The sequence below is a fragment of the Lithobates pipiens genome, unplaced genomic scaffold (assembly GCF_037356315.1).
Source record: "Lithobates pipiens isolate NorthernLeopardFrog02 unplaced genomic scaffold, aLitPip1_a1.2 Scaffold_10, whole genome shotgun sequence".
Taxonomy (NCBI): Eukaryota; Metazoa; Chordata; class Amphibia; order Anura; family Ranidae; genus Lithobates; species Lithobates pipiens.
This window is the reverse complement of record NW_027507686.1, coordinates 183,417,884-183,436,167: the sequence shown is the minus strand read 5'-3', so window position 1 is coordinate 183,436,167 and position 18,284 is coordinate 183,417,884. Positions and strand designations below refer to the sequence as shown.

General features: G+C 38.7%; 1 protein-coding gene across 1 annotated transcript in view; it reads right to left on the bottom strand.

Moving 5' to 3' along the window:
• Nucleotides 1–18,284, bottom strand: part of LOC143926064 (uncharacterized) — a 96,597-nt gene that overhangs the window by 53,052 nt on the left and 25,261 nt on the right. The window contains exons 17-27 of the mRNA XM_077450223.1: nt 17,553–17,605; nt 14,852–14,952; nt 11,896–12,047; nt 11,043–11,181; nt 10,368–10,478; nt 9,701–9,880; nt 6,172–6,411; nt 4,258–4,414; nt 1,752–1,880; nt 1,296–1,446; nt 1,168–1,211 (exon numbers count right to left, since the gene is read on the bottom strand). Coding sequence (XP_077306349.1) covers nt 1,168–1,211; nt 1,296–1,446; nt 1,752–1,880; nt 4,258–4,414; nt 6,172–6,411; nt 9,701–9,880; nt 10,368–10,478; nt 11,043–11,181; nt 11,896–12,047; nt 14,852–14,952; nt 17,553–17,605 — 1,457 coding nt within the window. The remainder of the gene's footprint in view (nt 1–1,167; nt 1,212–1,295; nt 1,447–1,751; nt 1,881–4,257; nt 4,415–6,171; nt 6,412–9,700; nt 9,881–10,367; nt 10,479–11,042; nt 11,182–11,895; nt 12,048–14,851; nt 14,953–17,552; nt 17,606–18,284) is intronic.

Below are 18,284 nucleotides of genomic sequence, written 5' to 3'. Positions count from 1 at the left end.
AAAAGAAAAATTCCATAGGTGTTGTATACAACTGTCGACATCTGATTCAGACTTTGCAAATGAAAAAGGGACAAACTCCAAAATGTTTCCCGTATGTGAACAGAAATTTTTATTTTATTTTATGTGTATTGTTTTTGTACGGTTTTCTTACGACAAAAATCAGATATGAAATTCTGCACATGATTAGAAACAAAAAATAAAAAAAGCCTTTGTACATTATTTCCTTCCTCAGTTTCTGACTTGCTGTGAAACAATGAGGAAAACCGGATGATCATTCGCCCAATTTTTTCATAGTGTGTGCCCAGCTTTAGGCTGCCCTAAGGATAAACTGTCATTCTTTGATTATTCATATTACTGAATAGAAAACATAATGTCACCACCAAAATGATATGATTCATGAGTGAAGAGGGAAAGGTAAGCATGTGCTGATGGGAATGGGGGATTGAAGTAATCTTAATGCTGTTCCCTGAATGGACAAAGCACTGACATGTTTTAATGTGATTTTTTTTTCTCCATGGGCACACTAACGCCCTACAGGCTTTTCAACAACTCAGCAGAGATTTTTCTGCTAAGTTGAATCAACCTTTACGTGATTAAAGGGACCCTGTTTCCAGACTATCGATTTCAACAACAATCTTTCCATGAGATTATGTGTGTTTAATGCATATTATTTACATATAAAAGCCTCCCTTGCATAGAAATCCAAAAGCCCCAAGACTTTTGCTGGATGCCTCTTTCTTGGATATAATGACAGCAGCATCAACAGTATCACAGCTGTCACCAAAGTGACAATCTACACTATTGTCCTTCACTCCTCTGCCATAAGCTACGTAAAAGTGAGGGGCTGAAGAGCTTGGCCAGCACAGACAGTAATTAAATATTCTCAGAAGAGTAGAGGGCTAAGTTGTGAAAGTAGGGAGGAGACTGTGCTAGGGGATTGACTCTTTCTGTAGTAATCATATTCCTTGGTAAGTCCAAATGCACATTACAATTAAGAATTTCAAATACTTGATTTTCTGTGCTTTTACCTGCAGTTTGGTGACAAAGTAACTAATTAAAAAGGTTTCTTATAAAGGAGAGAATGACACATAGTTCCTCAATAGGGGCCAAGGGCAAGTTTACCATTTAAATACAGAACAAAAAAAAGAGATGAAGGATAGCACCCACCTCTGAGATCCATGTGACAGCGAAGACCTTTCTTGGTGCAAATGCTGAAAAATAAATTTGAGTTTAGAAGGATTTCCACTTCAAAATAAAATAATAATAAACTGAATAAAAAGCAGAGAGACAGTTACCAGCTTTCACAGTTTTTGTAGGAGGGTACCATATCCCCAATATTGTACCGATCACCTTCATCATCATAGCAGCCACAGTCTGCTTGAGCTACACACTTCATGATGTCTTCATCGAAGAAGGGTCGCGCTTTGGGACATTTCGGATAACATCCTGGCATAGAATGTGTAACAATTTAAAAAATCTTTAAATCCATAAACATTTACAGCAAATAGAAGGAAAACTAAAATGAAACAAGAAATGGGATGTGACAGCTCCCTATTTTTAACTACTTAGCTATAGAGAAAAAGAGCTTCTGATTCTACTAATATAAAAAGAAATGCAGTGTTTAAAGAAAATGACAGTCACTCAAACATGCTTTTAAAAAGCGTATATTTGGAGTGGTAAAGAAGCTTCACGGACAGCAAAAACACTTTTATTTATGTAGTATAAAAAGTATTTTAATGGATTCCACTAACCCTCTAATCTTGGCAGGTTGTTCATACATTGGCCACTGGGGTTCCTACAAGTCTTCAAGCAGGGAGCTCCACAAGGTTTATAGTGCCACTCACACTCTCCTTCTGGGTTATAGTAATCACAGAACATAGCTAGAGATAGGAAAAGTAAGATAAATATTAGTCATCTTATCTGCCAAAAGACTTCTGTCCAATCTACTTTTGTGATCTACAGTATACATCTCTGCCAGATAGCTCTGCCAGATGACCAACACCCTGTTTTCCCTTAGAGTTAAGTTGGAGTACACACCAGGGTTGCACCAATACCTGTATGGGTGCAGATACTAAGCATTTGCATGAGTACTTAAACCTAAAACTGATACCTTTACGGTGCGTTTTGAGCCCATACACAATGAATGGGCTAAAATCACACTGCAAAGAACCACATGTGATTTGAACAGGAATGTGGTGCAATTCCAGTCTGAATCACATGCGGTTCCCTCACTGCTTCTGTGTGTCTGTCATAGTGACTTCAGCCTGGGTTCACACAGGAGAAGTTCAAGAAACCGCATGCAATTCGGACAGGACTTACACCTGTTCAAATTGCGTATAATTCTTTGCATTGTGATTTGAGTGCATTCCCTTATTATGGGCTCAAATCGCACTGCAAAGGTGTCGGTACTCAGTATCGGCGAGTACTTGTATACAAGTATTGATACTCATACTCAACGTTAAAAAAGTGGTATCAGTCCAACTCTAGTACACGCGTATTGATATTTGGCCAGTTCAGCAGGAACCAGCTGAATGTTGAAATGTGTGTGGCCTAACTGTTCAACAGAAGTCAATAGGCAGTTCAATTTCTGCCCAACGAAACTGCTGGAAAACTTAATTTAATCTGATGCTGCAGTCAATTGGCTTCAGAGATGATCAGGGCATTCTGACAGTTGAGGCTCCCAGCTCTCACAGTACAACCTCTTGTGTCAGTTGAACGAAAAAAAATGCATGTATACTCAGCTTTAAAGTGGTTGTATACCCCACTTTCACATTTTTACCTACAGGTAAGCCTATAATAAGGGTTATCTGTAGCATACTAGCTCATAATGCCTTTGCCTTACGTTTTTTTCTGCGGGCATACAACCGCTAAATAAACCGGATTACAGTGATGCCATCTCTGCTTGCAGCCTGAATACATACGCTGCTCATAGGACCATAGACAGAACCCCAAATTAATAGAATACAATACAACATTGTAAATTGAAAATTGTGGCAGGCCCTTTAATTGGTTTTGATGATAAACACATAATGAAATAATTGTATTATTACATAGTTACATAGTAAATTAGTAGGTGAGGTTGAAAAAAGACACAAGTCCATGAAGTCCAACTTGTGTGTGTGCTTTTATGTTTGTATTACATTTTATATACCTGTATGTTGTTAACCATAAACCATAACTAAATACAAGCCAATACTTGTAACAAATAAGAACATTACATTTAACATTAATATTAAGTTCAGCTCAGCCATTACAGCTCAACGTGAACATAACATTTATTAAATTACACTATCCCCTTCGATTAAAGGGACTAAACCACATAACCCAGGACCATAACACTGAATGGAAGGGTGGGATGCTTTTGTGTCAGATATCTTCTGTTTCTCCAACTTAATGATGTACTACTCTTTCTTTTATAGGTCACTGGAGGCTCAAGGTAAGTACCATTACCTTGTAAAAAATCCATCCAGCTCCAAACTCTGATTTCCACTTTGAAGGCCAATTCCATGGCATCCACATGCAACAGCAGCTAATACAAGTAAGTACCATATAGTGTATTGTGTCTGAAACAAAAGATCTTCAAGGTCTGTCATGGCCCCATGGTTGGGATGTGCTCCACACTACCTTACATTTCTCCTTCTCAGTCAACACGTGTGCAAACAGAATAATTGAATTGCTTCCTAGTCCTCCCTCTCTCTCTCAATCTGAGTGCGGATAGACAGCTGATATCAATAAAGATGTCAAAAACGATATTGGTATTTTTATCTGCTTGGAGTTCATCTTTCAATGAGAAACTCCAGTTTGATGTATAGAACATAGGAATGGGGTAAGTCCGAATCAAGATCCTTAAATGCCGTAAGTATGTTATTTAAACAACAGAACAGTTCCTCAAATAAAAGTTAATTGTTTTAAATTATTAAAATAACATGTGTTGTTTTCAAATGTCTGCCCTACATTTGGCATATGATTTAATTTATGTTACAGCAGTGTTGATTTGGTCATTTTTTACGACATTAAAATTACTGATGTAACAAATGAACAAATCTCCTAGTTGCCACCTTTTTTTCCAAAGAAAGAGTGACCTTTAAAGGAAGCCTTACATGAGAAAAATACAAGAGCTGCAATTGCTAATCTATTTCTGGATATGCTAGTTCCTTAGCTATTGCTGCCTTCAATATTCAGTATCCTCTGTCAATATCTTGGAACCAGCTTGCATAATAACATGATAGTTTTCTTAATAAGTCTTAGTCAACTTACGGCATATTTCTGGGCTTCTCCATGAAACACAGATTCCGGCATCATTACAAGCTGTGGCATAAGCTGAGACAGCTGTACAATAGCACTCACAGTCTCCTCCAGTGTCACACCCACACGTGTCACTAACACAAGCCTCAAGGTATGGAGTAGGGTCAACCTAAAAGTAGATCATGGTTAGACTCTTCATCCTCAACAGCTCATTCATTTAATACTGCTCTAATTTTTGGGAGAAGTTAAAACACTTCAGTAATTTCAAATGGATAGTAATGTAATATAGCAGGTTCACTTGAAAGTGAAATATTCGTTTTCGGGTTGACACTGTTGGGTTGAATCTTTTGTCAGCTCTCTGTCAGGAATTTTAACCCTTTTGAGACCAGGAGTCATTAAAGCTTAGATGTCATTATGATACATGAAAAAATTGCTAGTATTATCAATGCTCAAAGTGCTCTGTTTGAATGAACTTGGGAACCTTGGGCATCAAATATCCACGTACTTTTGTCTTTGACCCCCATGCACTATGCAGACACTGAGATATTCTGCTCCCAATATGTCTACATGTTCGTCCTAGTTCTCTGCTTATTTTGGGGATTTTATCCCCATATTATTACTCCTTTTCATTTTTTCCATTTTTTCTTTCATCTATCTCTCTGGTTTTCTCCTTTCTCTTCTCTTTTACAGCAACGAGAAATCCCATATCGAGGTTAAACTAGGATGACTTACTGTTTTACTATTATTGGTAACTGATTGCATTAAGTGCACTTCTAGACTAATAAGCAAACCCTTCTCATTATTATGTTACTTGCTACACATGTTGGATTCTCTAAAGTGTCGTTAGTGTTTTTTTTCTTTTGTTTTTATTTTTTGTTTCCTTGTCTTGATATCGATAAATTCTTTTTTTTGTCTTTTTTTTTTTAGTTTGCTTTTGGGGTTTTGGAATTTATATAGCAATGTTAGTCATGATAATTTTTTCAAACAATAAAAATGTATTGAACGTAAAGCTTCAATGTCCAGGCCAAATTAAGCAGTCCCAATATCGATCTGTTAACTTGACAATGAGGCTTATTTACTAAAACTTGACAGTGCAAAATCTGATGCAACTCAGCATGGAAACCAATCAGCTTCCAAGGTTTATTGTCAAAGCTTAACTGAATAAGCTGAAGTTAGAAGCTAATTGACTACCATGCACAGCTGCATCACATTTTGCACTTGCAAGTTTTAGTAAACAACCTCCAATAACTCTATATACTGTATCTATCTATCTATCTATCTATCTATCTATATATATATATATATATATATATATATATATATATATATATATATATATATATATATATATATATACGTATATATATATATATATATATATATATATATATATATATATATATATATAGATGTAGATAGATAGATAGATAGATATCTATTTATAAATATATAACTTTTCATTTAATATGTAATTCGATCTGACAATTAAAGTATTAGGCTGAGGCACATTGCCATCTTTCAGGCATTTGCAGGCTGCAAGTTGTTTTCGGAATAGACGCTCCAGCCATGTCATAGCTGTCATTGTGATCACAATACAGGGAACCACGTTGATTGGTTCCTAACCAAAGCGGCAAATGACTGCTGGGTTTAATAGCTAGCAGCTGTGTGCAGTATTAACTTCTATCTGTTAATATGGGAACACAAATTAAAATTACCTCAGTAGGAAGCATTATGCAAGGGAACAGCTAAGATTATGGACAGCTAAGCTGTGTGACCAATTTTTTAAATTTGACCCCACTTCCCCACTCCCTTTGAAATCAAACATTTATCAAATATTCAAACAAAAAAAAATTAAGTTTGGGTGAGATTACTAACACATGAATTATTAGAACACGGTATCACATCTATTAAAACATAAGAACCCACTTTAGAATGGCACTTCGAGAATGTTGCGTCCATGATAATACTGCAGTGCTTCTGAGACCAAGACTGACGGTATGGATTGGCAATGCATGGATCCTTTAGAAACTGAGCATCAGGACAGGTTGGCGAAGCTTTCCAGCTGTTTCCAAATTCTTCTACATTGACCACAACTGATTGTGTTCTTGTGGTGAAATCATTGGAAACACTGCCATCATAATTTCCACAGAGGCCACAAACAATTCCCTAATGGAAAATGTATTTTTTTTAAATGGTTAATATAACACACATACATATATAACACACACCAGAAGCTATAAAACACAGCATAGGTAGTAAAAATTATACACATAAATTTTGTAGCTGCTTCATGTTTATCCTACAGTTCTACAAATAACAATGGAATCTGTATACAGATGTTCTATTGAAAGGACTTTTCTATATTTTATGGGGTTTTAAAAGTGTACTCCAGGATAAGCAAATGTTATTTAAATACAAGAGGCTTGTGTACTCTTACTTGAATATTGGCATCCTTTATGAAGTTCCTCCATTTGTGCAGGAAAATGTTTCCTTTGTGCAAACGCTTCCTGTAATAAAAACCAGTCACTGCTGACTTCTCCCCTTTTGCAGGGTGACTGGTCTTGTATCTGCCCCCTTCTGTAGTTTTCTGTAGGCAGTCTGTAGTGGGTGGACCTGCTTAACCCCTTCCACAGCTGTGTTCTCTGCACAAACTTTGTTCAACACAGGTGATGTCACACATATTTTTACATGGAATTATCTGGGCCTTTAAAGGCATTTGGTGCACACAAAGTAGATTTGTGTTCTTTGAGGAACATGTTTAAATTAAAGTTTTTGTGGCTGTGGTTCAGCTTTAGGAAAGTTTGAAACACCATCCTTTACTATATTGGGGGGAGGAGGAGTGTTTCTATCTGGATAGAGCCCTGCTATCTACAAAAACTAGCTTATCTTCCCCTTAACTGAAGACTGAATGAGATGCCTGGTATCAAAATATATGTGTGGTATTACCATGGAAACCATGATATAATTGTCCACAGGATCCAAATGACGAAATCCCTTTGTCTGGGAATTAATAAAGTTATAGAGTAGAGAAAAGTTAAAGTGCACCTCTAGATAAAACTATTTTTTCTAGTCTTGGATGAACTGGGGAAGGGTTATAACATTTGTCAGTTTTTCTGCTGTCAATGGCCCTGTGAGGAAGATAGCCCTCAGTTTCCTTATCTGATGAACTTTAGCAAAAGTCTATACCATGTGTAAGTTATTCATTACTGTCTATATCCCTTTTACAGATTATTTTCCTCCACAGAGACAGTTTTGACCCTTTCTCTGCCTTTTAAAAACATGAACAAGAAGTTTTTGGCTGGAGTTATGATTTAAAATTTCTGTCAGGTGGGATCAGTGGTACCATTTGGAAGAGTTCTCCTCATCCCCTGTATTGTACCTCTTCCCTGAACATAGACAGCAAAAAAAGATAGATTGTAAGTGCTAATTCTTTCTCACTCTGAAAAAGAAAGTGACTGGAAATATCCCCACACTGACAGCAATAAAACCTGATGGAGTCTCCAAGCCACTTTATTCAAAACTAAGTGAAAAGTTTTTGCTGAAGTTGGGCTTTAATTAACCATCCATAAGGTATACAGCAAGATGATATAAAACCATATCCAATGTTAATTGTTCCTTAAACTAGATATTTTCAGAGTTAGGTGTGTTTTTAAAATGTATTAACTTTGCTTTGTAATGTCAAAGTCTCTAGATAGAAGCTGTAGCTGATCAAAAGTTTAGTGCATTCGCCCTTTTACTGTGTGTGGGTTTATTTGTCCTGTACTATCATGTACTGGTGTTTATTCTGTTGCTCCTTGTATTATACTCCTTCAATTTTCAATAAAGAGCTTGTTCATCTAAAAAAATAAAAGTCTAATGCATTCGGTAAGGATAGTGTATTATAATATTAAGAAGGAGTAATTCAAATATTAAACCCTCACATTCTAAATTCAGTGCTTTATGGATGGTTGCAAAAAACAGTTTGTTGAACACAACATTTATTGCCTTAGTAGCAACTGGTGGTCAATATTAACCACTTCAATACAGGGCACTTAAACACCTTCCTGCCCCGACCAATTTTGAGCTTTCAGCGCTGTCGCACTTTGAATGACAATTGCGCGGTCATGCTACACTGTACTCAAATGAAATTTTTATCATTTTTTTCCCACAAATAGAGCTTTCTTTTGGTGGTATTTGATCACCTCTACGGTTTTTATTTTTTGCGCTACAAATAAAAAAATACCGAAAATTTTGAAAAAAAAAATGTTTTTATTTTGTTTCAGTTTCAAAACTTTGTAAATAAGTACGTTTTCTCCTTCACTGATGGGCACTGATGGGGCTACACTGATGGGCACTGATAAGGCGGCACTGATGGGCACCAATGAAGTGGCACTGATGAGGTGGCATTGATGGACACTGATAGGCGGCACTGATAGGCGGCACTGATAGCCGACACGGATGGGCGACACGAATGGGTGACACGGATGGACACTGATAGGTGGCACAAATTGGCACTGATAGCTGGCACGGATTGGCATGGATGGGTGGCAGAGATGGGCATGGATAGGCGGCACAGATGGGCATGTATAGGCGGCACAGATGGGCATGGATAGGCGGCACAGATGGGCATGGGTGGGCACTGATAGGCGGCACAGGTGGACACTCATAGGCGGCACAGGTGGGTACTCATAGGTGGCACAGGTGGGCACTCATAGGCGGCACAGGTGGGCACTCATAGGCGGCATTGGTGTTATACTGTACTAATGGATGCCAATCAGTGCCAAACAATAATGCATGCCAATCAGTGATGCCCATTGTGGGCACTGATTGGTATCCATTATGAGCACTGATTGGCATCCATTGTGCTGACTGGCATCCCTGGTGGTCTAGGGAGGATTACCTTTTCCCTGGTGGTCTGGTGGCGTCCCTGGTGGTCCAATGTGGGCATCCTCGGGGGGGGGGGGGCTGTGCTGATAATCGATCAGCACAGACCCCCCCTGTCAGAGGAGCAGCCGATCGGCTCTCCTCTACTCGCGTCTGACAGACGCGAGTGAGGAAAAGCCGATCACCGGCTCTTCCCATTTACACTGTGATCAGCCATGATTGGACACGGCTGATCACGTGGTAAAGAGTCTCTGTCGGAGACTCTTTACCGAGATCGTAGTTGCCGGGTGTCAGACTGGGGGCGCGCAGCGGCTCATAATCCTGAGGACGTCATATGACGTCCGGTCAGGATTATGAAACCACTTTGCCACCGTCAATTTGTAATAGGGCGGGCGGCAAGTGGTTAAGGAGGATTTACTAAACTGGAGCTTTATTATTTCAATTGGCTTCCATGTTTTTTTTGTCAAAGCTTAATTGAACAAGCTGAAGTTAGAAGCCAACTGGCTTCCATGCCCAGCTTCAACAGATTCTGAGTGTTCCAGTTTCAGTAAATCTCTACTATTGTCTTTCTGAATAATGACAGCTTCTTTACCTTGAACTCTGGGCTTAACTTGATCAGAATGCTTGTCTTCTTGTCCCACATGAGGATCAAACCATTCTTGGCTTCAATCACCAGGTACATTCCCATCTTCCTTATCTGGTAGGGGACATCACCACCAGTGTCTCTTTGCACTACTTCAAAAGATCCATCACTCAATTTCAACTCAAAGTTCTGTAAAGTACAAGTAACACACTATAAAGCAGGAATCTAATAATTATTATGCAACCAAATAATATAATCCATGTAGGGCAAATTAAAAAGCTTATTAGCTTATTATTAGCTTCATGTGGTTGAGCTACACAAAACTACAGTATAATTGTATCTATGGAGATGCAGTGTTGGCATCCTAACTTGAGCTACAAACACCGTCCTCTCTTCACATCTCCATTACATGGGGGGGTTGTAGTTCACAGATGATAGATGAGAAAACTGATAACATTGATTTCGATTTCAGTTCAGTGCACAGAAAGCTATAAGGACACTTGGTTTCTGACAGGATCAACAGGTATTTTTTCTGTACTTGCAGAAAATGTATTTAACCTGAAAAAAAGTAATGTGGCTACCACACTTAAGGTAAGCTATATTTTATTTTGTTGTTGTTTGTGAAATGTATTAGAGATGTAGCATATATGTGAAGTTCTGAACACTCAGTACTCACCCCCAAAAACACTTTAATGGCTTTGGAACAGGTAGTCCCAGTTGTTCCACATTGGATGTTTTCAGAGATAATTCTGAATGAACCATTTCCAGGGTTGGATGCACAGTAGTCCTACAAATTAAAAGAAAGCATTGGAATCAACAATTTGTGACGCTTTAATAAATAACAAATATTTATACATATAAATGGTCTATAGTGAACTATTTCACTTGATTACAGTCCTATTATAGTCAACATTTGCCTTAATTTTCTAGGAATACTTGTAAAATGTGAACTATTATTCTTAAATTATTGATAAGGCCTTACAAAAAAGTTTGTGTAAGCTGGAGGAATCTGAGGATGTTGTTGAGGTTGTACTAGACTGTACCAAATTAAAATGCAGTTGAAAAGCATTGGCTCTGTGGGCAATCACATAGAGAAAATTAGCTTTGAGTGCTCCTCTTTAAATAGAATATACATAATTGTTTTCAAAATGTCTTTAGTCTGGCCTTCACAGACCATTACGTGTTTCCACACATCCATAGCATATGTGTCTACAAGGTAGGATCACGTGTGTGTGTATTCAATAAAAAAGATGCATGAACATTGTTAACCTTTAATTCTGTGCAAAGTTCTGACTATGAATACTTTATATTGTAAGCTTGACATTTTTACATATGATAGACTTTTAAGTACCTGTGTCAGAGTGTACTCGCAAACACCGTTAAAATTAAAACGTTTGCCATCAAATGTCCTATAGTGCCCTTCTCCATATACTACACAGGTCTGGTGACACTCTTTCTCAGTACATTGCCATTTCCGGTCCTTGCAAATACTAAAACATAAAGGAGTTAGCAAAAATTATACATAAATAATTTTGGGTTCAAATTGACTTTGATATCATAATTTTCAACAATTGAGTAAAATTTTGTGAAAAGAGCCCTGAGGTAGTGTCTTCAGAGTCATAGGTGACTTTCAACTACTTTTGATGAGGGTACCTCTCCCTAGGTGTGGCTGGTTATAATTAAAACCTAATTATACATTTTATTTAGCAACCTTACTTCAACTCTCCTCATCTTCTTCTTTAATCTTTAGAAATGTAAAGAAACAGAACAACTAAACCAGTAAGATCCATGCTATGTAACCTTTCAACAGATGAGTGTAACTGGGAACTAAAGAATAGATAATTGTCCACTAGTGCCCTTAAGAGATATGCAAAGACAGTGGGCTACTTATCTTCCCTGTGTCAGTACAAAATGTTACTATCAGGTTTGAGTGGACTGACCCTATACATTTTATTATTTAAACAGAGCTATATAGCTATGTAATGTTCTGACATTTTAGGGCTACTCTCTCAATTATAGGCAATGTAAAGCGATTCCTAATCTACCTTTTACCTTTTCTGTATAGAGATCAATTAAGAAGTAGGGAAGTCAAAACTGTATCTATAGCTTACCAATTATTAAGAAAACATTAAGACAGCCTGTGGTATTATGAATTCATCAAATGAATGTATGACTGTCTTACTTTGTGAAGTAAAATAACTTACCAGGTATTACAGTCTTGCAGAATGCTCTCCCCGCTGTAGTAAACCTCACCATTGTGTATACATGGACACTCTTCCTTGGGCACACAATTGCCATTGTTATTGAGCACAAGCCCTTTCGGACAGACACAGCCAGAGGCACACTGAATACTTAACTGAGTTATAAAAAAAGAAAAGAAACCTTTAGTTTGGTTACGTGAAGATATTGTTTTGTAGTTACAAGTGTGAAATATGTATATGTTGAATGATTGTAATGTAACACTGTTGGAAATGTAGAGATTAATCTGAAAAATACTCTTTGTCACCTTCATGTTTAATTTTTAAAATTAGTAATTAGCAGAAATTGTATTCACTTTTATAGTCATCATTAGAAATTTGTAGACATGAATATAGAGTTGGATATAGAGGACCATTGCCGTGCCTGGGAACTGTAATCTTCTGTCTATAGGATGTATTAGAGCATTTGTTTATTGCATGTTTAGAACTTGGGCTCTTGAACATAGCCAGATTCACTATTAGGCACAGTAGGTTTGTGCCTATTAACAGCACGTGCAATGAAGTAGATTTTCATTGTACATTGATTGCTTTTTTCTCATTGTCTGCAGAAATAAAGCATCTTATATAAACTTCAGTCAGCTGGGTATGGACCATTAAAACGAGAAAATGTTCTGCATAAAAAAGTGACCCAAGCAGAGGTGGTGAGGGTGGTTCCTTTGTCAGCATACGGTTGTGTGATTACAGGAACCAATGCAGAAAATGTGGCTCTGCTCTTGAAACATTACATTGTATATTTTTTAAGCTTGACCAAGTATATTTGAAGTTAAGCTGATGTTGTAAATTTAAAGATAATAATCTCTATTAAGATAATAATCTCTATTAAAGCAAAGGTTCTTTGGCCTCCTAAAGTCCAGCTTTATAACTCTATAAGCCCTATTACTTGCAGGTGTCTATGTGGCTCCACTGTCAGGAATCCGGATGGCCTCTGCAAAATAACAATTAGTTCCCTAGTAAAATGGCCTCGGATATCGCGTGGGCTTAAAACATGGAAGTCATGTTCATAATTTAACTTTGCATTGTAGACGAGGCACTTAATTTGCCCCAAAAAAACTTACTCTGTGGTGCGGTTAATCGCGCCAAAGCTTCCGGTGTGATGGACTCAGATTTAGTAACCAGCGCTTCCGACGTCACTCAAGGAAGTGACGTTGGCACTTTGCTGCTCAGTCTAACCAGGTTCCGCCGGGTCCCGACTGAGTAGATCAGCAGGTAAACCAAAGCTCAAAATTTTAGTGTTCGGCCGCCACAGAACCCCCCCCCCCCGCCCAGCTTATCAACTTATTATGATTCTGGTGGTCGGCAGCAGAACCCCCCCCCCCCCCCCCCGAGCATCAACTTAATCAATTTTTTTGGTGGTTGGATGGCAGCATGCCCATGCCTCCCTTGCTTATTAACTCGGTTAAACTTCGGTTGGTCGGATAGCAGCAGATGGTGCACATTACTTGTACATTTCAGTGCCAATTACTACTGTATACATAAGGGTAAAGAAAAAAAAGAGAGGACAGCAATGAAAAAAAAAAAAAGACAGAACAGCAATGCAGATTGCCAAAATGTAATGTTCTAAGAGACATAAGGATGCTGATCCTTACACTACAGATGTCAGCTCATGGCTTGTCCTTCACCTGTCTGCATGTGTCTACAGAAACAAATGACAACTCACAGAACACATCACATACAATGTCAGGGTAAGGACATGTGTGACCTGTGACTCTTCTCAGTAAAATCTCAGTAAATGAATACCTGTGCTGTGACCAATAACAGCAGCAAGATCTCAGTAAATCCATGCGACCGATGATCGCAGTATGATCTCCATTAACATACATCTGTGATTGATAATCATAGTGTGATCTCAGTAAATTCATACCTGTGACTGATGATTGTGGTAAGATCTTATACTTGTGACCAATGATCGCAGTATAATCTCATACCTGTGACCAATGATCTCAGTATGTTCTCATACCTGTGGCTGATGCTTGCAGTATGATGTCATACCTGTAACCGATGGTCCTAGTATGCTCTGATATCTGTGACCCATGATTGTAGTATGATGTTCTACATGTGACCCATGATTGTAGTATGATGTCATACCTGTGACCCATGATTGTATTATAATGTCATACCTGTGACCCATGATTGTAGTATGATGTTCTACATGTGACCCTTGATTGTATTATAATGCCATACCTGTGACCCATGATCGTAGTATGATCTCATACTACTACACAGAATGTGCAGCCTGGTATATGATGTGCAGAGCCCTGTGTATAATGTGCAGCCTGGTATATGATGTGCAGAGCCCTGTGTATAATGTGCAGCCTGGTATATGATGTGCAGAGCCCTGTGTATAATGTGCAGCCTGGTATATGATGTGCAGAGCCCTGTGTATGATGTGCAGCCTGGTATATGATGTGCAGCCTGGTATATGATATGCAGAGCCCTGTGTATAATGTGCAGCTTGTTATATGATGTGCAGAGCTCTGTGTATAATGTGCAGCCTGGTATATGATGTGCAGAGCCCTGTGTTTAATACGCAGCCTGGCATATGATGTGCAGAGCCCGATGTATAATGTGCAGCCTGGTATATGATGTGCAGAGCCCTGTGTATAATGTGCAGCCTGGTATATGATGTGGATTCTATAAGGAGTGTAGCTTATGAGAAGTGGGATGGGCCAACATGGAGGAGTGGGGCCTTGCCCCCCCCATCCTAAAACTTCACCAGCCACCACTGCCTATCACCACTACCTCCACACTATCCTGTTAGATTCTCACACCAAAATTCAAAAATGATCCACCCAAGGGGACAATAAAATGTCAAGAGAAACTCCTAATGTGTGAGATATGTATAATATATGTATAATACATTTGTGAAATATTATTAGTGACAGCTGTGTATATAGAGACTTACACATTCCATGTCCAGGGTCTGACATGTCTTTTGACACTCTGCTCCTTTTGCTCCATGTGTCGCATTGGCACAGTCAAAATAAACCATGTTTTTTGGGCACGCTAAAGAAAAACACAATGTGAGATACCATACTGATTCTACAACCTTTTTTCGACTCTGCCAAACGCAACTCCACTGAAGAGAAATCTTCCCCTGAAATCTGTTCAGAAACCAATAGTTCTGGGAGTACTGATCTACTGTTCCCCTGCCACTTTCAATGGTTCCCCCTGCTGACCTTCACGTCAATACAGGACACCTTAATGATAGGAAGGTTGGTAGAAAGAACCACTGGACTCAGCGTGGGACCAGAGGATCCACACTCCTGACTCCTGTTTCTGAACAGAGGTTTAGAGGTACAGGCAGTTGAGCAGGGAAGTACTTACTCTATTTTGTTTTGCAGGGAAAGCTTTATGGCTTATTAATGGATTCATAACACCAACTGTCAGAGTTCATTCATTTAAAATTGTGTTGGAAATTTATAAAGAATATACATGCCACATATTTTGTCCAGCATGTCTGGTGTGAATGAACACTGTAATACATGAAACTTAGACCCCATACACACTATTAGATTTGCTCCAGATTTTTGTCTTCAGATTTACCAATGCCATATAATATGAGGTCAACCCTTAGGAGTTTCAATTTGTATGCAATCAGGCAGGCCCTTACACTACATGGTTTTGGTAAATCCGAAGACAAAAATCTTCAGAAAAATCTAATAGTGTGTATGGGGCTTTAAGGTTGCTATATATGGCTGGAATTCCAGCCAATTCATGCTAAATCAGGCAACATTTGGGCAGTTAATGCCCTTACCCCCAAAGCCCGGCTTGACAAAAGCCATCTGTTGAATAGAAAATTGTTGGCTGAGCAGAGCCTGTATCCAATCAGATGCAGGCACTGTTCGGGTATACTGACAGCCGCTGAAGCCAGCTGTCAGAATACAATAGCTGGCAGGGAATATTCGTCTAACTGCTTTCTTGAGCGTGGATGAAGGAATCTCTTACAGTTCTTTTATTGAGTCATGTGGGTATGGCCAGCTTAACAATGACCCTGCTGCAAGGAGAGAGAAACATCTCACCTTAGGTAGCAGAGAAACAGGGAATCACTATCTCTCTTTGTGATCTTTAATTTTTACCACAAAAAAAGAATGACATGAGAAATTAATTAATATGACTGCATCCACATTTTCTGCCTGCTGACCCCTATGTTTGCTGAGAGCCTACCCTTAGGTAACTAAGGAAAATATACAGTATGATGAGACTTTTTTTTTTCTTTTTTGGCAGTTCTCCTCTTTCAGATTATTTTGTGGTACTTAGAAACCTGTAGAAATGTTTCTTAGTTTTGAATAAAGGGCAAGGAGTGGAGATGCATATTAGTCATAATCATAAGTAACAAATGCATACATTTTTATTTTTATTTCATTGTTCAAAAGATAATCCCAAGTGACATTAAGATCACCCTTCATATGTCAGAGTTTAGTGTGAACATTCATATCCTGGAGGGGGAAGGAGCTTTATGTTGTTTTCTTCATCAGTGTCAGGAAATAAAACCAAGCAGAATTGGGAGAAAGAGGACAATACAATCTTAAAGGGGTCTGACATATTCCCCACTCTTATTACAATAAAAAAAAGCTTTGGCTTTAGATGTCCTTTAGATTTTTGGGTAAGGTGGTTAGCATTTCTGATACAGTGATAGAGCCCAACTGTATTGTGAATTTGTCCAAGCTTATCTCTCGATGCCTCACAAAAGGATGTACAGGCATACCCCACTTTTAAGTACACAATGGGGTTTATTTACTAAAGCTGGAGTGCAAAATCAGGCTCACTTCTGCATAGAAACCAATGAGTTTCTAACCCCAGCTTGTTCAATTAAGCTTTGGTAATAAAACCTGGAAGCTCATTGGCTTCTATGCAGAAGTGAGCCTGATTTTGCACTCCAGCTTTAGTAAATAAACCCCATTGTGTACTTAAAGTGGTTGTAAACCCTTACAACACACTTTGACCTACAGGTAAGCCTAGATTAAGGCTAACCTGCAGGTCCAAGAAATATTTCCTAAACCTACACAGTTAAGGAGATATTTGCCGAAAGACAGGCACCGCTGTCTACGGCGTATGCGCCATAGACAGCGGCGCGCAGGTGCACTGAGCGTGGCATCGTCGACTACGAAGACGCTGCACGTGTCGGCTCCCGTGCGCATGCACGGGAGTGGCGTCATCGCGGCTTCGCCAAATGACAGCAGCGGAGCAGTGAGACCCCACCGAGAAGATGGATGCGCCGGACTACAGGGGACAGCGGTGACATCGCTGGCGCCAGTGTCAGGTAAGTGACACATAATGGACTACTATGCGATGCATAGTAGTCCATTATGCTTTGCCTTTGCAGGGAATGAAAGAGGAAGTAAACTCATCAGGGTTTACTTCCTCTTTAAAACTGGGGTATGCCTGTACATCCCAAAATATCTCTCAGCCTCTGTAACTGGAAGTTTTAGTCTATTATAAGAATACCCCTTTTTATCAGTTAGGGATGTGGAAAACACTTTAGTATTCAGTGGGGCCTTTGGTCTGGTGCATTTATATGGTCACTAAACATCTGAGTGAATCCGATGGATTTACAATTAACAGTAATGGTATATTATCATATCTCATTTTAAATATTTTCTTACTTGCAATACTGAGTGTTTTCCCAACACATCGTAGTCTTCCACTCTTACATGTGCTGGAATGAAGAATCAAATACATGTATGTTAACCTGTGCTTGTCAGCATATTTTGTTATACGCTGTACCCTGTTACTAAAATATTGAAACATTTTAAACATTTTGAAAGTTGTACGATAATAAAGGCTTTTTTAGTTTTATAAAGTTTATACATTTGACATTTTCTATATATCCAATAAAATATTAAGGAGCTTATAGACAAGAACAGACATACAGTATGGATGTACTGTAGGAGTCTACACAATTGTGAATGGTGCCATATTGTGGCTATTCTGCATATTGCAACACATTTACAGTAGGAATCTCAAATTCTCAAAATCTCAAATTCTCATGAAGGGCAAAACAAAAGGTTCATTTTACTGTCACCTTTTCCAGCTGCACATACTCTTCTTTCCTTCCCTCCCTTTTAGACACCAGGAGAAGGAAACACACTCTCCTTCCTTACATGTAAAAGAACTTGGTGATGTCCCTGGCTTTGTCATACATAAGTAGGGAGAGGGTCTTTAGCTCTATGTTCAGAGGGCTTCCTCTCTTTGATCTCGGTGTCTGAATGGAGTAATGGGTTAGCAAAATGAAGCCACATAGATGTAGCTGGGAAGAGTGGCATTTAAGTGAACCTGTTACTTTTGTCCTTCATGGGCAAAGCATTAGTTTGATTTAATAATTAAATGGTTGCAGC